This window comes from Tripterygium wilfordii, chromosome 9, assembly GCF_013401445.1.
Source record: "Tripterygium wilfordii isolate XIE 37 chromosome 9, ASM1340144v1, whole genome shotgun sequence".
Lineage (NCBI taxonomy): Eukaryota > Viridiplantae > Streptophyta > Magnoliopsida > Celastrales > Celastraceae > Tripterygium > Tripterygium wilfordii.
Window position 1 is genome coordinate 10,462,111 of NC_052240.1, and position 22,146 is coordinate 10,484,256.

At 35.6% G+C, this 22,146-nt stretch overlaps 1 protein-coding gene across 1 annotated transcript; it reads left to right on the forward strand.

Annotated features, from left to right (window-relative positions):
• The first annotated feature begins 14,990 nt into the window (after positions 1 to 14,990).
• Positions 14,991 to 17,217, forward strand: LOC120004762 ((+)-neomenthol dehydrogenase-like). Its single transcript, XM_038854051.1, has 3 exons — positions 14,991 to 15,317; positions 16,463 to 16,651; positions 16,796 to 17,217. The coding sequence occupies exons 1-3, from the start codon at positions 14,991 to 14,993 to the stop codon at positions 17,195 to 17,197; spliced, it is 918 nt and encodes a 305-aa protein (XP_038709979.1). The 3' UTR covers positions 17,198 to 17,217.
• The last annotated feature ends 4,929 nt before the right edge of the window (positions 17,218 to 22,146 follow it).

Below are 22,146 nucleotides of genomic sequence, written 5' to 3' on the forward strand. Positions count from 1 at the left end.
TAAGACTATCTTCATGTAATGTATTGTTATTTTGGACTATCTTAATTAAATTATGGTATGTTTTAAAAGTATTATTGATTTTAGACTATCTTGATTGAAATATCTAATATCTTATATTCTAATTTATTGTTTTGCACTACATTGATTGAGATGAAAAAAATAAATATATAATATAAAAATTTATACGTACCCTAACATATCCATGTCGTACATTTTTTAAAAATAATGTATTCGTGTCCGTGTTCATGTCCTTGTCTAGTGCTACATAAACTATAACTAACAAAAATGTTCAAATTTTCCACAAATGATTTTAATATGTTGTGCTATTGATACTAAAAGTATAATGTGAAGAATAATATTTATTTTATTTGACTATTGTTAAAATTGCTTACTCTAGCTAATTTAGTACAAGTAAGACCTTCAATTATATGAAACGAATATCACTTATGGTGCGTTTGGTACGAGGGTAATGGGGTGTAATAGTTACAAGGGTAATTAAATTTTAAGTTTACTTGTGTTTGTTATGTCAGTATAACTTTTACTCCTGTAATAAATTTTAGTAATTGAGCTTATTTTTTACACATAAAGTTTACTAGCGGGGGGACCTGGGTAATAAAAAGTAATGAGAAGTTTTACTCCAACCTATTACCCTTTTAAATAAAAAAATTCTAAAAGCTCATAAGTTATATATACACATATATATTATATATTATATATATGTATATATATATACACACAGACACACACACATATATATATATATATACATATGCACTATCTGTGTATATATCTACATATATATATATATATATATGTATGTATGTATATATATACACACATATACATATACACACATATGAATATATACATATGCACTGTCTGTGTATATATATACATATATATATATATATATATATATATATATATATATACACACAGATAGTGCATGCACTGTCTGTGTATGTGTGTGTATTATATATATATATATATATATATATACATATTATATATATATAAATAAATAATGCCGGGCTTGGGTCGGGCTGAGGTGTCTGGCTTCGAGTTGGGCTGACCCAAAAAATGGAGCCCATGCCCGCCCAAGGGGTCGGGCAGGGCCGAGCTCAGACCTAGACCCGCGGGCCAAATGATGACCCATACTCTTATGTTACGTCTTTGTCATGGATTTGAATGTTATCAGATTATTTTGTTGAAATTGTTAACAATTGTTATTATATATATATATGTCTGGCTGTGTGTGTATATATATGCATATGTATCTATATTTTTAAAATTGTGGTACATGATAGTCGTAACAATAAAAAACATAATCTCACTTTTTTTCTAGTTTGGTTCATTACAATAATAACAAACAAGGGTAATGGAATTACACCAATAATGTATAGTCGTAACAAACAAGAGTAATGAATACTTGGGTAAATTTTACCCTTCTTTACCAAACAAGGGTAACACTTATTCTCCATAATTATTATTACTCTTGTAACATTTACATGGGTAACAAATTATACCCCCAAATTCTTACCCTCTTACCAAACGCACCCTAAGGCTTAAAGTGAGGCATGTTTCAATCATTATATGAAACTGAAATGAAGTATGGAATCAATGTCAAATAAAATTGTTGAGACAACAATATTAATTTTAGTTGGTATTTCATTAAGAATTTGTATTTACTATATATTGCATTATTGAGTATTATCCTTCAACAAAATCATTCTTATAACCCCAACTAGCGATGTAATTCGTGTCATCAATTGTAAATAAGAAAATTTTCAATCTATTTTTTATTATTATTGTTCATTTTTAAATTTCTAAAATAAAAAAGTATAGGAAAATTTGGATTGGTTTAACAAAAAGGATTCATTATACAAGTACTCGGAGTAATGCATTGATAAGGTCATATGATTTAGGGTTTGATTCTTGTTGTTTGTTTGGGTTTGATTGAACAAGTTACGTGGGTTCAATCTTTCTGATTTAGGGATTTTGGTGCTTCTACTTTATTATTGTTTTAATCAGTTTCTTGCCTTTTGTGTTTATATATTGTTCGATTTATTGATATTAGTTTAAATTATTCATCTTTATTTTCTAAATTGTTTGTTATTTATTTCAATATTTATTTACATATGTTAAAACTTAAATGCATAATACCTCTTTAAGTAATTTGCATTACATTTTCAACAGCGTTATGCTATTAGCATAAATACAACCAAACGCTACCAATATTTCAGACAACATGTCACGCCCCAATCCACGGAGTGTGAAGATAAGGACAAAGACACAACAACCACATGCACCCAACACAACCACATGTATCTCACGTGTTACGTCTCAACCCAATATAAACTTTATCAAAAATTTCGGCAGCATGTCCTCATAAATTGAGAAAACCCACCTGTAATCAAGACACAACAAATAAACACTTCTATTATATCCAAATCCACTGACCCTCAGGGTCCACCATTAAATACAAATTCCATCATTCAGTATAAACCATCCAAAAATCACAGAATACCACTCTCAATCATCCGTATACCATCCATATCCAACCATACACATAATTCTTCATACTACAACTAATACACACAAACTTGACAATGCAAAACAATACGTCATGCATATATAACCATATCCATGCATATTTACCACTAAAACATAACCATACATGTATATATAAAACATACACAAGTACTACATAGATACACAAAACAACTAATGTCCAGGCCACCTCCATCACCCGTCCTCCTGTTGATCCGCAGCCTGTGCACTAGATCCTGTCTCACCTGTGGGGAGTGAAAGTAGATAGGGTGAGTGGAATGCTCAGTAGGGATAAATAATAGAACATAAAAATAATAGTATGGCTGGAAATTTATAACGAATCATCAATGCAACAATTTGCAGTGCAAAGCTAATGCACCCAATCAACCGAACCTCCATATCCTCCACCAATGACACCCAAGCCGGCGAATCAGATTCCCGCCCTGCGGCTATAAGCCGACGAGAATCCACTGCACTACCTCTCTCTCTAGCATCCAATCCATACCACAATCACGTATCCGTCAATCTCAAACCGCTAGAGAGAAGGTTGGCACGCATGTGGTCGCAACCACTCACCGTTGCCCCATGGTGATATCTCAGCCTGTCACGCCTGGCCTAGCATTACATACTAGCCAGCGTGTAGCGACAAATTCCGCTACAGAAATCCTCTGGCCTAGGACTATCACAAAGCTCCTAACCATCATCCACGCACGTGCCCAAATCATTCAACAACTAACGTGAGCCCCGGGTCCATCATCGAGACACACCATGCATCTAATAGAATTCCTACAATTCATGTCATTTACGCAACAAATATAATTACAACATCCATTTATCATGATTCATGAAGATTTCATAATGTCCGATTTATGACCGAGCATTTCATGGGTTATAATGCATAACAAGAATAAACTTTTAAGTAAAAAAAATGATATGAATACGAATTGGGCTACGACCTTTCTTTGGAACAAGCAAAGAATGGTCCAAAAGAACTTACCAAATCAATCGAAATAACATTCAAGACTTGTCTTTTTTTTAAAGATTGAAAATAACGAAGAGAAAGGGAAAAATCCCTAGCTCGAAGTGGACTCGAAATTCTCACCAACAAGCAACGTACACTCCACGTCAATTCACAAACCTATTTAATGAAATAAACTCCACTTAGTTCCCATATTCATCAACCCATTCAAATCCCACATTCCATACTCCACAACATCCTCATTTCCACTAAATTCATATTCTACCTTAATTCTCTAAGGTTAAACCATTAAAATCATACCCCAACATTATTTTCCATCCTAACACAACCTTAGTTAAAACAATTGGAGTCAAGAATCCTTACCTTGAAGCTTGGTAATTCCACCAAATCAAGATAACAAAGGATTCTCTTGAATTGGTTCAAAAACCTCACTTGAACCTAGAAATATAAGAGGATTAGAATCACATTTGAAGTTATTGAACAAAGAAACTCTCATTGGGACAAAAACCCCAAAACCCATTTAACTCTTAAACCCTAAAACCAAAACTTTACCTCAATCCAACTCTTTTCTTGTAGAAAGTTGAAGTGTGTGTGTGTGTCTCTACCCAAAGGAAACCCTTGCCAGTCGGAGCTTCGCCGGAAGTCGCCGAAAATGTCACCGGAAGTGACTGACCAAAGGTGGTGGAGAGAAAGTGCAAAGTGTAGCTCCCTCTCTTTTTTTTTTAATATACACGTGACCTTCACCCACTTTAAAATATTTTTTTTTAACTCAATTATTTATTTATTATTTTTTCTCTCTTTTAACTTTTTGCCTCAAAAATAATTTCCTATATTCTTTAAATCCTCCCAATAATTCTTTTTACCCTACAATTTTATTCTTTTTATAACTAAAGTCAATTTATTCATTTTATTTTTATTATTCTATATTTTATTTATTTTTATTTTGAGACAGGGTATTACACAACATGTATACTATTGATAAAATTATCTGTCAAACGGACCCTAAATATACCATAATCTCGATCACCATTGAATCTTTCTTATTGTTCACGATTTCTCTCTCACAATTGCACTTTGTTTCAAGCTTCAGTTGCACTTTGCTGAACAATTTTTTAATGTAAAAAGAAGATAGTTTGTTTACCTTTTTAAATAGATAATAATTTTTTTTAGTGTTGAACATGTCAATAAATTACTTGAAATGTTGAACAATATATATTTTATCGTTTATTTTTTATGATGATTGCACAATACCTCTGTATGTAATTTGTCGTAGCATTTTGAAGAGCAGTAATGCTTCCAGGAAGAATTGAACTAAATAATCACAATATTTTAGGCAACATATATGCTAATATTTAAAACAACATCTTTTTTTTTTTTTTTTTTTTGATACCAAGGAGGGGATACCCACAAGAACAAACAAACTAACTACTCAACATTCCTGACTACACGCCTAGGCCAAGATACTCCAATAACATCTTCTCTTAACATCTCTATAATATCCACAGGAGGTTGATGAAGGACCGAAACTCCACGATCATACTGAAGAGCCAAATTTGCTAACAGATCTGCACATCTGTTTCCCTCCCGAAACACATGACAAATATTGACCTCCCAATCTTTCTTCAGAAGATCACAACACTTGTAAATCAAATTAGAAATAGGAATATTTGGAACACACCCATCCTGCAGCCAGGAGGCCACAACAAGTGAATCTGTCTCAAGAAAAACTTTTCGAAATCCATTTTGCCATGCCAAAGAAAGACCCTCTAATACTGCCCAAAGCTCAGCCTCAACAGCACTACAAATCCCGATATTAATGGTGAACCCAATCAACCATCTCCCTCTAACATCTCGCACAAGGCCCCCACCTGCAGCTAAGCCAGTCATTCCTTTACAGCAGCCATCTGTATTAAGTTTGACCCACCCATCAGGAGGAGGAGACCACCCAACAAGCTCCAACATCACCCTTTTATTAACACCTATACCATTCAGTTGCAATTGATTAGCAAAAGCTCTTTCGATTTCAGCCATATGAAGTTGAAACCACTCCACTTTCAATGCCAAAGACGAAACTCTCTCATTGAACACATACTCATTTCGCCACTTCCAAAGACACCAAAGAATTACAGCAAACATCGCGGCCCAATTAGAGGATAAATTGCGAGCATCTCTCCTACATATATTATAATGAAGCCAATCATTAAAGCCCAAATCAGCTTGAAAACTCAATTCTTGATCTGGAAGAATGGCTTGCCAAAATTGTTTAGCTCTTGGGCATCTCCTGAAAATATGATTGACGTCCTCATCAACACCACTACAAAGCTTACAGCTAGGATCACCTGTAAATCTTCTCTTAAAACGCTCTGAGTTACACATTATACGTTGATGAGTAAGCTGCCAAAGAAACACTCTAACTCGTTGGGGAGCATTAAGTCTCCAAATTTTCGGCCAAAGAGGATCTACATTCAACCCATCTAACCCAACCGTGGCCATATAAGCAGATTTTACCGAGAATTTTCCATTATTTGATAAACCCCAACAAATACCGTCTTCCATATCATCCTCCTCACGCACCATGAATGTCGTTAGTTGCTGCACTATATTTTCAGGTAATAAATGCTGAAACTTCACCCATATCCAACCCAGTCCTCGCTGCCAATAACAAGAAATCATCTTGTGCTTTTCCACCAAAGAAATATCATGCAAGCATACATCAATGAGAGGGCTATCCCCCATCCAATGATCAAGCCAAAACCGTGTTCTCCGACCATTCCTCACCAACGCCTTCACTCCCTTATGCAAAATATTGCCAGCTTTCACAATACCACGCCATAAGTTTGAAGATCCTTGCTTCCCTTTGAGATTCACAACACTAGGATTCCCTCTCATATATTTACTTGAAACTACCTTAGGCCACAATTCTTGTTTCTCATTGAGAAGCCTCCAGCCCACTTTAGCCATAAAAGCATGATTAGTTTGCTCCAATTTCCTAATCCCAAGTCCTCCCACTTCAACTGGTCTGGTAACTTGCTCCCAACCAACAAGACTAACCGGTCTCTTATCTTCACTACCTCCCCACAAGAAGCGGCGCACAAGCCTCTCAATATGCAAACAAATTTCCTTCGGAAGCAAAGCCGTTTGCATTACATACATTGGAATAGTAGTCAAGACAGATTTCGCCAAAGTGATACGACCGGCAAACGATAAGTGTCTAGTTTTCCAACCTTCCAAACGAGAAGAAATACGATCCACTACATATTGATACTCCTTGGAACTTACCCGGCCATGGATTGAAGGGGTACCCAAATATTTGCCCAAATTATCAGTGAGAGGGATCCCTGACATTCTAGAAATATCAGAAGCAACACCCTGATCCACATTCTTCGAAACATAAATACTAGATTTCTGGAAACTAACACGCTGCCCCGAGCTTGCACAAAATAAATTTAAACAATCCATTACCACCTTTATTTGATCCACCGAAGCTTCAGCAAATAACACCATATCATCCGCAAAAAACAAATGAGATAAAGCAGGTCCATAAGGAGACAGTTTAATAGCCTTCCAGGCTCCAGACAAAACAACATTATTTATCAGGTGACCCAGCCTTTCAACACAAAGCACAAATAAATAAGGAGAAATAGCATCGCCTTGACGAACCCCTCGACTTGGCTTAAACCAATCCAACTGTTGGCCATTCCAAACTATGGACATGCGGGAAGTAGAAACACAACTCATAATATTTCTAACCCAAGCATCAGTAAAGCCAATCTCCTGCAAAGTATCCTGGATAAACTCCCAAGAAAGGCGATCGTACGCCTTCTCCAAATCAATCTTAATAGCCATATACCCCTGACCAGTCTTTTTCCTTCCCATAGAATGCAACACCTCCTGATAAATAATAATATTATCTGTAATCTGTCTCCCCGGGACAAAACTGCTTTGATTAGGAGCAACAACATGAGGAAGAATTCGCTTAAGACGATTAGTCATGGTTTTAGTAATAACTTTATAGCCCACATTGCACAAGCTAATCGGTCGAAACTGACTCACCAGTTCAGGCATAGGAACTTTTGGGATAAGGACTAATAAAGTATCATTAATACCTTGAGGCAAGTGGCCAGTCTCAAAAAATTGCATAGCAAGACGACACAAATCCATACCAATAACATCCCACATCCGTTGATAAAATCCTGCATGAAACCCATCTGGACCCGACGCTTTGAAAGAAGCCATATCAAACAAAGCTTGCTTTATTTCCTCATGCCTAAAGGAAGCAGCAATAATCTCTCTATGTTCAGGATTCAGCTCAGGGAAAGAATTACGAGCAGCCAAAGACATATCACAACTCCCATCTACCGTAAATAAAGATTGAAAATAGCAATTAACCATTTGCTGAATTTCCATGGGATTTGAGACCCAAATGCTATTATCTCCCATATCTCTCAAAGATTCAACTTTGCTCCTGCTCCTCTTAATTATAGTTGAGGCATGGTAAAATTTAGTATTTCTGTCCCCAGATTTTATCCACTCCTCGCGAGACTTTTGATACCATAAAAGTTCTTCTTGATATAAAACCATATCCAACTCTTTCCTCAACTTTAACTCCAAACGGTGCAACCGAGTAGAGAAACTAACAGCCAACCGACTTTGGACACCACCAATCCGAGCCCACAATCGTTTCTTTCTTTTAAAAATACTTCCAAAAGTCGTTTGATTCCACCAATGCAACGCCGCAGCCATACGCACATTATTCTCCAAGAAAGACTCTCCCTCATGCCAATTATCCTTAACCACCATACTCAACCCAGGATGCGTAAGCCAGGCTGCCTGAAATTTAAAAGAAGAGGACTGCCTAACGTTACTATTCTGGTTAAAACGGATCAAAACCGGAGAGTGATCTGAGTGGAGCTTTGGGAGATGAACAACAGAGGCATTCTCAAATCGTTCTCTCCAACTGCCATTACAAAGAGCTCGATCAAGTCGCGCCCCCTTGAAAGTATCACTCTTCACTCCTCTAGTCCATGTGTAAATTGGCCCGGAAAAACCCATGTCAATCAGCTCCTGATCAAAAATCCAATCCGCAAATCCAGAGCATCTGTTCATTGTAGTTCTATTGGTTGAACTAACCTCATCTCGAGAAATAACGGAATTAAAGTCTCCAACGACAATCCACGACCCCCTTATCTCCAAAACCTCCTTATTCAAATCTCGCCATAATAATTTGCGCAAGCTAGAATCAGGACTTCCATACACCACAGAAAGTAGCCAAGGATGAGAATTGCCGTTTTTAACACTCAAATGAAGAAACTGCGGATGAGTCTTGATTACTTCAACTTGATAATAATCCCTCCAAAACACCCAAATTCCTCCACTAAAACCAGCCGCTTCCACTCTAACCCAGTTATCAAAACACCATTGCTTACACAACTGATCTGCGTGACAACCACTCACCCTCGTCTCTAACAAGCCTAAAATTCCAGGCTTATGCACACGCAGCAAATCCTTCAGAGCACGACTAAATTCCCTCGAAGCCGCACCTTGACAATTCCATATAATACAATCCATAAACATAATTAACAAAGACATAATAAACCCAAACTCCAGCATCTACTCCAATCAAACATCCCAAAAAAAAGCTAGTTACAGGCGTCTCCATTAACACCTTTACTCTCCATGCTAGAACCCGAACACTTTTCTCCATCCCGAACTGGCATAATAGCAACATCCTCATCTAAGTTAGCTTCCTCCCCTACTTCCATGAAGTCGCCTTCAAGAATTGGGGAATTGATCAACATGACAGGTGGATCCTGATGATGTTCCAGATTTGATAAAGGAACTCCATAGGAATCAGCTGCTTCACTCTTCGACTTGGCTTCGTTCATTACTACCGAGCGCACAATCTGCTGACCACTCTGGAACCCCCGAACCACCACATGACTCTCCTCAGCAACAGCCCTTCTATGTCGATTAGCAGAGATCGACAATTGAGGGTCGATGGGCCCCCTTCCCGGCCCCTCTGTTACAATGAGATTTGTTCGTGTTGGTGGACCAATTGGGTCAGTCACCGCAGCCTTACTTACCCAAACATTGGGCCTGCGACCCCTCCCAGAGCCTTGCGTAATTCTCTTCTCGTCCCGGCCCACCATCGGCCCTTCCTGTCCATTATTTCCAAACCCATCAACTGCCACCATCCTATCCTCTTGATTTTCCTCTAATTCAAGAACAGCAAACCTAGATTGCCTAGGATTATCATCAGCCCAAATTTGAGGGTTGCCTGATTTATTTCCTTTCCTAACATCACGATCCCCTCCTTTGATTGGATTGCCATCTTGCTTTCTAATTGCTCGCCGAGATCTACTCTTCGCCAACATCCAAGGACCATAATCATCCGTAACTTCCGGGTTAACAATAACAGACGCCTTCCTCACCGGATTCACATCGAAAAGCAGACCAACATTATCATCCTCCTTATCTGGTCTCTGGTAATGTGCCTCCACTTCAAGACCAGTTGCAAGCAAACAAGTATCTTGTCTATGGCCATAACAACCACATTTGAAACATACTAAGTGTATCCCCTCATACTCAATACGTCGAACCCTACGTCTTAATTTGAACTTAGCAAGCAATGGTTTTGTCAAGTCCACTTCCACACACAATTGTGCAAATTTACCCCTCGACACAGAATCAGTTGCATCATCAATCTTAACTGGTTTCCCTATCTTTTCCCCTACTCGCATAAGAAAATCATAGTCATAGTATTCAATCGGCAAACCTGGGATACGAACCCATACTAGCAGCCTCTCCATACTATCCTGATCCGGATCAAAGTTAGGGAACCATTCACGAACAGTCAGGTAATGATCCATAATCATCCATGGACCCTCAAACTTGGCATAATCGTAATCATCTTTGGACGCAAATTTAACGAGGAAGTAATCATTCCCAATTGCTACTAACTCCATAAGAGCTTTTGGTCGCCAAAGATTATTAATCTTCCGTAGTAGAAAATTATAACCTATTGATCGTCCCAAAATTTTGATGATCAAAGTCTGTCTCCACGGTGATCTAAGACGCCGTTTTTCCTTCTTTGATACTCTAATCACAGGACAATCGGTCTCCTCTTCCTCCTCCATAGCTTCCTCTTCATCATCCGATACCGAGTCATTATACTCCTCCTCATGTGATAGATTCCCAGCACCCATACGGCCCATCAGTTTATCTCGGAAAGAAATCTTTGGAGACTGCCCGCCTCCTTCTCCCCTCTGAGTTTCCTCCACTCTGCTAGCCATGACAGTATCCGTCGGATCCGCACCCCCATCATTATCACCAGTCTTCACTTTCTTATTGCTACGTTCAAGCAAGTCCGTCTCTTCCTGAGAGCGTTCATTCTTGGTCGCCATTCTTGTAAACTCTCCAACAAAACAAGATTGTCCCACAAATTTCTCTATTTAAAACAACATCTTAAAAGTGGCATAAAAACTAAAATATATAATATTTTCAACCTAGTCATCTTCATAAATATTTCAATTAACACCTCTTTTATTTTTTTCTTTATGCTTTGGTATCGACCTCCTCTGTACCATGATTGTGTGAGTTGGTTCTTTCCAAAAATGCTATGTAGGCCAACCTGTCCCAAGTCTAGATAGCGTTGATGTGGTATGTCCATGTAACTAATCCAAGCTGAAAAAATTTTGAATTTTGAAATCCTCAATTTAGCTCACACGATTTAAGATTTTGTGTGCCTTCCACTTGGAATAATTTGTACCGTCAAATTGTTGAACTCAGTGATTTTTTATGGTTGATAACCTTTGCTCTGATACCACTTGAAAACGTGTATACTTACACACTAGTTAATCAATAGTTTAGAAAAAAAATCATGGAATAATAAGCAAAGACCAAGCACAAACATTTTTACAAGGAAAATCCAAATGGAAAAAATCTCGAATATATGTAGCGACCAACCTTCAAAAACAATCTACTAGAATGAATGAAGATTACAAAAGATTTACTCACCCTCACTTAACACCTTTGTACATCCTAGATCCAGCGTATGATTTGACATGGCAAGAGTCCACCTAAGCTACAACTGCTTGGACTCCACCACAGACTTGTGTTGTGTAGATCTTCTCTTGGAATCCATCAACATGAACCATTTCTCCACCACGAACTCTTCACGGTTACAGTCTCCACCAAAAACTCCCACAATAGTTGTTTCTCATAGTATCTCACAATCTACCTCTTTCTTGATTCTAATACATTTAATCACTCATGACTCAAGTACAAGAAAGATAATAAAAAAAAAAAACATACGAAGCTGTTATGGAAATGTTGCAGATTGGTTGCCAATTGCTTCAATACAGTCTTCATGAGAGACATGCGTCATTTATACAAACCTAATCTCAAGAGATAAGAACACTGAGGAAATAACATGTCCGTTGATAAAACAATCTCACCAAACCAGATTTGGTTAATCTCTTAGTAATTTTGCACTCATCAACTACCTAATAGATAAGAGTTCTATCAAAGATAAAACATATTATCATTAGCATATTAAATCAAGTATATCTATATTCATATAATCCACACGCTTTCTATCAATCTTTATCAATAATCTAACTCTCTAAATATTCACCCAATAACATGGACAAAAGCAGTTTAAGACAAATCTAATATGACCTATTTGAAGTAACCTACTTCAAGGTTACTTTCTTGCAGACAGAACAAAAACATAGTAACTTTACATTTGTCATTCACATACTAGGATTAAGAATCCTACATATCGGCTCTAATAAAAATATACATTTGGTAGTTGGAACGGCTACAAAAGCAATTCAAACTTCAAACGTGAAAATCATTTACAGTATATGATATTTCTTTGTTTCTTGTACATGTATTGATTTTAGAAATTTTAATGTGTTCAGGTTTTATTTTCAAGCTTCGGTGAAATATACCTTTCCTCAGTGTTTTTCCAGTCAATCCGAGAACAATGTGAGAAAATGCAGCCAGAGCCATAAAACCATCTTCTGCCTATTTTATTGACAAATGGGCAATTCCTATTATTTCTTTTTCTCCTGTACGTCATTTGACATTTTTGTTATCTTTACTCACAATTTTGTTTACATAGGATCTTGATTTTACAGCTTCTTGATCACATTAGACCCAACTCGGAAATAAAGAAATCGAGTCACCATCGTGTCAAGTTGAAATCTCACATCGGTTTCACATAATACAATCAAGTGGTTTATTAACAAATCTCAACTCCTCTCACATTGTAAACATGTTTTTATGAGTCTAAGTAACAATGGTGACGGCCAATAAAGAACAAATCAATGTAGGCTCATGGCTCAGAGTCAATAATATTTTCAATGTGTTTGAATTAAAAAATTGTAACCCATCATGGTTATCTGTGAACCAGTTGGTTTGTTTTGCCTTTTAACAATTGTAGGGCTAGTTTGGATGACAATTTTTAGTAGCATTTATACTACTTGCTAGTATAAATGCTACTTTCAATCCAAACGAGTTTTTTTGACACGTAATCCGAGACATTTTTACTCAGCATTTTATACTACTTTTGACATGCTACTTGTATGAAGCATTTTAGTAGCATTTCACTGTCAAAAGTCAATATTGTCCCCACTAAATTTTTTTATTCCATTTATACCCTCACTTCATGTGTTATTATAAATTAATTAATAAATAAATAAATTTATTGATATTATAAAATATTTATCATTTAATATATGCTACTCAGCAAAAATGTTATCAGCAAAAGTTCAACCAAACACCACACAGCATTCGAGCAGCATTTCTGCTACTAAAATTCTCCAACATTTCTGCTACCATATCTGCTATTTTCAAAATGTCTTACCAAACTAAGCCGTAATTTAAGAGCATCACGTGAGCTTTGATTATTTTTTGTTTCAGTAATTGGGGTTTCAGTGCAAAGCATGTTTCAATTATCTAATATATTTGAAAGTTGTGCCGAAAGTGAAACCATATAATAAGCTTTCACCTACTACAATCCCTATTATCCAATACTATATTCTCTGTTCCTATAGAAGCTAGAACCTATTCTTTTTTTTAAAAAAAAGCTTATAAACCACACACAGGCTAAACCTTGTCCGAGGGACATAAAGGCCACCACAACGTATGTAAACTATCAAAATTTCAACCCCTGATGAGAATGATGCCATGAACCTTAAGGTTCTAGACAGACAACCTAACCAATCAGACTACCTCTCATTCTGAAGTTAGAAGCTAATTGGGTCTTGCATGGGAATAAGCAGCCTCCACCTAGAAAAAGGAATGTGACAGGAGAAAAGTATATAAAGTACTTTACATATTCCAAAGCAATAGGGTTTTGATGGATTATTATTCTTATTATCGTAACAATGTGTGTGTATGTGTATGTGTGTGTGTGTGTGAAATGGGTAAAGAGTGTCAAAACTGTCTATTTAGTCTTTTCAGGCATGACAAAACCACTTTCAACTCACTGTGTGGATTCCAAGCATGCAAAGCACCAGCGGTATTATTATTTATCAAAGCTCAAGCTTTAAATCATCATAATAGGTTCTTGATGAAATTGAGGGAAAGAAGATTATAAATTATTCTCTAGAGTGCATAAACTCTTATATAATTTGTAGGGGATGAATTGTCAAAGAAATCCATACAGTCAGGTTTCACAGTGTATATATTTGTAATTAAGATTAAGATTTGTGTTTCTGCTCTTTACTTTTTTCCACAAGAAAATTAATTTCCTATTGTCACGCATGATTTGAAGGGAATATATATATTTTGTACTAGATACCGGAATATATTTCACACTGTATTGTAATATTGTCTTGTTTTAGATGTTAGAGATTGACTTATAAACAATTTGTTTTTCCTCTAAATCATGCATGACTACCTTATATATTTCTTTCATATAAGGTAACACTACACATTCATAAAATAAACATTCATAAACTTACATAAATATGTGACATGTCTATGTGGTTTCTTTAATAAAGTTTATTTGTTTTAATCTGTGGCATGCTTATCTGGCTTGACACCTAGATTATATAAATTTATGTATGTGAAAATTATGGACATATGTCATTTTGGTTTGATTAATACACGTCTCCTACATGCATGCTATATACTTGGACAATATTTATTTACATGTGGTCTTGTATGTACCTTTTCTCGTGATTGTGGCCTAACATGTTTTTTTTTCCTTCCTTTTTTATTAAATAAACATAATCAAGTACGTATTTTTTAAATATATTTCAGAAAAGTACCTATGTTTCTTTACATTTGGTACTTGAATTATCCCATTTTATTATAGCAAATTTTAAAAATTATGATAAGTCAAACTTGAATTCTTGAGTTTGACGAAGAGCCAACTCGAGATCCCTAGTGATGTGTAACTCATGTCCTTGATATATATATATAACTTATTTCACTCAATACTTCATCAATGGAAGTAAAAGGGCAAGAAATCCTCCTCTCTTCTCCGCCTCCCATCTCCTCCCCAAGGTGGTGGTCGTCGGAGACGGTGGTGGTGGTGACGGGAGGGAACAAAGGGATTGGCTTTGCATTGGTGAAGAGATTTGCAGAGTTGGGATTGAGTGTGGTTTTGACATCAAGAGACAAAGAGAGAGGACACAAGGCTTTGGATTTGCTAAGAAGCCAAGGAGCCTTTCTCCTCCATGTTCATTTCTTTCAACTAGACATATCAAACCCTTCTTCCATCACAACATTTACTTCCTGGTTCAAACACAAATTTCAAGCCTTAGATATCCTTGTAAGTATATATTAATTAATTAGTTTTCTCATGATTATTTAGTAGTATTAATTGATTAAATTTTACTGTTAACTATGCCACCCTATATGAGATCTGTCATGCATGTGTCCAATGCAATCATATACGCATATATGTATATACAAAAATGATAAACATCCCAACAGTTGTTATCCCAGTTGCTAACTTGGACGCATAGGATCTAAATGAATTCGTGACTCCACATGTCCCACATGATGCACATGAAATCATGTGTGTGCAACTCAACAGTTAGGATAACTGTAATACCAACTGTTGGAATCTCTATTATTACTGATGTATATATATGTGTGTATAAATGGTGCATCCAAATAATTTTTGATTATGGGAATTGTGACTCCAAAAAATAATTGGATTATGGGTTTGTATTTATGTGTATATACATATATGTGTATATATGTATATATATGTTTGCAAAAATTTTGCTTTTTTTTTTGGCATCTTCACTTTGTTTTGGTTTACAATATTAACATAGTTGCCTTGATTAATTAGTTTCTGAACTATATATATACTAATTTTTCTGTCTCAAATGCATAGTGAGCCCTAATTATGGTATTTTCTGAAAGGGAATATTGGAGCATGTACCAAAAAAGAATAAAGGAATATTCCAGTTCATAATTGTGAACTTTCCATTTATGCATCTTCCCCTACCAAACTCCCTCCTTTTGTTTTGGCTCATCAAAAATACACATACTATTTCATATACAATATATTTTTTCTAAAAATAAATTCTAGAAATATTCAGTTCTATATGTATATACACAAACACAAACACAAAAAAAAAATATATATATATATATATACACACACACACACATATATATATACATATAGATGTTAAGATTCTTAAGAACACGTTTCTATTTATCATGCATATTTAACAAACAATTGAAAGCTTAGAGGCTAGAGACTTCAGGTCATCGATCCGTGATGCCCTGCTGTTTTTTTTTCTGGTTTCAATATATTCTCTGGCTTATAAAATTAAAAAAAAAATCCATGACTCCATGTCTCTCTACTTGACCAAGAAAGTCAAAAATGTGTTATGAATTTTGAGACCCATCGTATATAATAATATATATATCAGATTAAAATTATTTGTTATTTTGCAGGTTAACAATGCAGGTGTATCATTCAATGAGATCCATGAGAATTCAGTAGAGAATGCAGACACTGTTATCAAAACCAATTTCTATGGTTCTAAAATGCTCACTCAGGCCCTCTTGCCCTTGTTCCGCCCATCATCACCTTCTTTCAGTGCTAGGATACTTAATATTAGTTCAAGACTTGGGTCTATCAATGTAAGTATATATATCTTTTACTTTACAATATTGCATGTATATATATATATATACACACACAGAAATTTCAAAATATATTTTTCGACAAAAATGTATTTAATAAGTAAGAATTTTGTTGTCTTGAATTTACTTTGTTGTATGCAGAAGATTAGGAACCCTAAGCTAAAAGAGATGCTACAAAGTGAGAACCTAACAATCGAAGAAGTTGAAGGCATGGTGTCATTGTTTCTTAAGAATGTCAAGGATGGGACATGGAAGAGTCAAGGGTGGCCTGAAATATGGCCTGATTATGCTGTATCAAAGATGGCACTCAATGGGTATTCTAGGGTCTTGGCTAAGCTTTACAAAGACAAGGGTTTATCAATAAATTGCTTTTGCCCTGGCTTTACTCAGACCTCCATGACCGGCGGCAAGGGTACTCACACAGCCGACGACGCTGCCACGGTTGCTGCTAGCCTTGCCTTGTCCCCTCCCAAGGACCTACAAACTGGGAGGTTTTATATAGGTTTTCATCGGCCGGGGAAAATTATGAACTCTAAATTATGATGAGTTTTGGCACTTGATTAACTATGTTGGAGATAATTTACATTTTTTCCTATTTTGTGAGCTTCAATAACATTGTTATAATATCTAGAAACTAGAAGTCATAACCTCTATCTGTTCACTTGTTGGGTCTGTCATAACCTAGCCCGTAAGTGTAGGGGAGTGCAAAAATTTTATCACATCTTGAATTGGCATAACCCTATTAAATGACATATAAGTAAATGTCTAGTCTATCTCACACAACCAACATGTTTTCTGGGCTTAAGAACCAATGACAATAGCCTAATAAGAACAAAGTTTGTGCTGGCATTTACACAAAATGAACAATATTAATTTATAATGTTTGGACTGAATTTTCTAACATAAAAAGGCATTGTTAGAGGCTTATAAAACAACAATTGTTGAACCATATGGAGCCAAAGTAAACTAAATAATTGCAACTAGTTATTTACTTAGATGACTTTTCTTAGTTGATATAACTTTCTCTATATTTCTAATACAACATCACGTGTTACACCTATGAAAGTGTCTCCTAAGGCTAAGCTAGAGTTCTTCATGGTGGACCCTTCCTTCTAAATAAGAAAATCAACACTGAATAAGGATTTCTTTGTCAGGAAAAAAAAAAGAAGCAAGTCTCACATGGGGTAAGCATATGATGTACACTAAACCAATGTTGGAACACCCTGTCACGAGTATGGTTGAAAATATTAAATTAACGTGGACGGCTATAATTACGTTAAAATCCTCAAAAGAAAATCTAAAGAAAATTAAATATATAGAAGTTTAAAGACAAATCCTAACCCTACAGGATCCTAATATTCATGCCATCACGATCATTCTGCAAAATGTTGGCCGGTCTCCATCAACGAATGCACCTGAAAAAGAAAATCAAAAGAATGGGTGAGCTAAATAACTCAGCTCAGTAGGGGTAGATATCTAATAAAAACTCAAATACCTATGAGACTGAGACCTCAGTGAACAAATACCAGAACAATATAGCAAAATAAAATGTAGATTAAATATATCGAAACAAGAGAAAAATATAGTGTAGATTAAATTTACCAAAATACGAGGCAAGCTAGTGAAGCAAACAGTGACAAATAATATGTAGGTAGAAAATAATGCATATGATCATGTTGCACAACCATTACTGACAATGCGTATACATAAGTGTATATATATATATATATATAATAATTCTCCTATGTGAACCAAAAGTGTGAACCAACTTTGTGAATCTATTTTTCAATCATAGATGTGATGGGTCCCACAGAAAATTTATGGTCCACACTTTTGTTTTGTTTTATTACAACCATTAGATTTGAAATTCACAAAATTGGTTCATACTTTTAGTTCACATAGGAGAATTATTCTATATATATATATATAACAAGCAATCACCACCACATGTGCACATAATAGTTCAAAAACACTCATTGGAGACTGTGACACCTAAAGTGCACATGAGTGGTAGAACCAAAATCAATCCACCAAGTGTTATGAGGAACTTCAGTTAAATTTAATTCAAAACATACATAAACAAATGCTCACCTTTTTTTCGAATCATGCCTTACGTTTCAGGCAATCTTTCTAAAAGTGTCCAATTTTTCGACACTTCTCATTCTTACGTTTCTTCTTGTAAACTTTGAAAGAAGGTTCATTAATCTTAAATGGTCTATTTCCTTTACCTGCTTTCGTTCTATCTTCTTGATAGTTTACTAAATGAATGGATTAAGGACCTAGCAATTTAAGCCTCATTTTCTACTGAACTATATTTTTTTTTTTAAAGAAACCAGAAATTTTATTTCATAAGGAGAAGAAGAAGAGCCCTTCTCCGGTGGCTCACAATGGGGGACTAAACCTAACCTATGGACAAAAAGAACAAGAGAACAAGCACCAAGAAGGAAAAGAACAAATCATAACAACAGCAAACCAAAAGGGCAGACAATAGCTCAAAAATAGAACATTAGCAGTTAATCTGTCTCATGATTGGGACCCCCATCGAGTCAATGTGTATCATACCTTAAACATTTGCACAAGAAAATTCTCATCCACATACATTTTCAAAGACTTCAGGCTTGCTACAATGTTTGTCATTTCAATAACTTGCTCATGCATAGTACGAGAACCATCAAACTTCATAGTGGTCAGCGTCCTCATTAGTGTCCCAACCAAAGTTTGGGAGCACTCTACCACGAACTTTGAAAATTCTTTAGCACTTTAAGCCTTAGGAAGAACGAAATTAATATTTTTTACAATCGTCATTCGCATGAACATTAAGCTCAGTATGTTTGATCTTTCTCAGTTCTCATAATAGGACATTTCTTCAGTAGTGTTACCGCAGTAATAACATCTGATTTTATAAGTGGCTGATTTAGAAATGTCTTATAATAATGAACTTTAATTTACCCAGAAATTTAAATCATCATATCATTAATTTTAGAAGCACAAAAATTTATGCGTAGGTGAAAATCATACATACAACTTCGAATTAATGTGCCTTAGAGATTCAACCATTTTGGTGATTAACAAATCAAAAATTAAATTGCAAACTGTATTCACTTCACGATTAGCACTATTGAGCATCCGTAAATAGTGCTGTAAAATGGTGTTTGTCCAGACGGTGAGTACTGTTGTCTGAACACTACTCAAATATTGTGTTAACCGATCAACTAGCCTATTGCCCAATTCATCTTTTCTTGATCCAAAACAAGGCTTGATCCACAAGATTTTATGGGAAGAACATAATTGTTCATGATCAATTCGTCAAATAAAAAACAAATTGAACAATTATTCCAATGAAAATAATGCTACATCATAAATCTTAGAGTTGCATAATTTGATTAAGAGCAAGGTTGTCAAATCGTATGAATCGATTGAGCAAAATCTGACTAGACTTAGTAACACTTTGACTTGTTATTTTGGAGTAGGGGAGGCTTTTGTTATTTTATTATGTTGGGATGGTTAGATGGAGTTAGGATTAGTCTTATGATGGATGCCTATTTTTGAGACTCTGTGATATATGACATGATCATCACATATTTTGTTAAACCATACCTTTATCTAGCCTATGCTATTCCTTGCAGCGTATCCTTGTTGCATTGAACTTAATTGTGATTGGATTATGATGACTTTAGTTTGAATCCAATTTATTTTGATACTGTGTGTTCTTGAGCCTTCCTTAGCCAATTTTCTTGCTCCCAAATAAAGTCCTTCTGATTCATTGAACGAGAATTTTAGTGTGAAGTAAGGTTGGTGGACATGTGAGCATATGGTTGCAGGTTATGAGTTCATAAGAGAGTAAACACTACCCTTAAACACTTGAGTGAAAATTTTCTTCTATATATTATGTGTGTACCTTGGTGAGGGTGTGTGAGAATAATTGTGTAAACTAACGTGGTTGTGAGCAGAGTTAAGGCTATGCAATTTTCTACTGGACGTCAATGTTGCATTGAAATAATGAGAAAGTACTTGTGCTACCAATTCTTGATTGAAGTTTTTCAAATGATGCTTAAATCGTTTAAACTTTTTCTTGATTGCTTGCTTGAGGACAAGCAAGGTTGAAGTTTAGGGGATTTTGTTAGGTGTAAAATACACCTATTTTTCTGGGCTTAAAAGTATTATTTTCCTATGTCGATTAGTGCAAAATACTACCCATATTGGTATTTTTATGAACAGGTACTGTAGAGAGTAAAGCTGGCATTGGACAAAATTTGTAACCTGTTTTGTAACCTGTTTTGCAACCTGTTGCGATCGCAGAATGCGGGAATTAGACTTGTGTGATTAAGTTGCTGATGTGGCAAGGACAATTGGGCCAGTTTAGGGCTTGCTAAGGACTATATAAGCAGTGTTATGCTGAGACAAAGGACACTTTTGGCTACACGGTTGAAGACCTAATATTGTAGAGAGTGCGACGGCAAGAAGAAGGAGGAGAGGAGGCACATCAATTCTTCGACAAAATCTCAATTCTTCCATTGAGTTGAACATTGTTAATGAGTATCTTTATGGTTTTTATTATGACTATGTGTAGCTAAACTCTTTTCTAGCTAGGGTTTGGTAATTCTTCTACCATAAACTTTGTGCACAGATTTGATTGACAATCAGACTAAGTTTAATTCTTTGTTCTCTGGATTGATTGTTTATTTCCTATTGTTATGCATGCCTGATCAACATCATAATTCTAGGAATTGTTAGTTAAACATATTCGGCTGACCATGACCCAGTGTTTGACGAAGTAACAAGAACTTGCGTAAGATCCAAGTTTTGGGAACATAGAACATAATTGATTGGGTAATAGACCATTATCCTTGATTGTGCAACTGTCGATTTCCTAGTGCTTATGCTTGTCTTAGGAAACTCTTAGGATAGACCAACCAAGACTCCTTTGATAAGAAAAGATCTTGCAACTGGACCAAAGTCAGGATCGTTGTTTAGGGAAATCTAATTGACTGCAGCTGGACCAAGGCCTTTCAATTGACATTGTTAAACTTTTAAATTGTGTGATTGCATATTAATTTGTGTGCACAGGTGGAGGTAGTTGACAAGCCAAACCCAAGCTAGTTTTCATTCATTGATATTCAGTTCAATTTTATTATTAGTTGCTATTTGAAGTAGTAAATATTTATTTTACACTATTGTTAGTAGTTATAGTTGGTAATTAATACAGTCTTCGTGGATTCGACCCCATTCACCATTTACTGTCTTTTGACACGTACACTTGCGAGTGGGATAAACTCGTCGGTATTGAATTGCAAGTATTTCTTGTGATAAAAAGTATCAATCAAGTTTTTAGCGCCGTTGTCGGGGATTGTTAAGTTCATTATCGGTTATTTCTTATGACAGTAGTGTATTTATTTACTTTATTTTTCCTACTTAAACTTACTAAAAAAAAAATCTTGTGCAGGTCCATAATTGTCTCTTAAATTGCATGATCAATACTCGTTCTCAACATA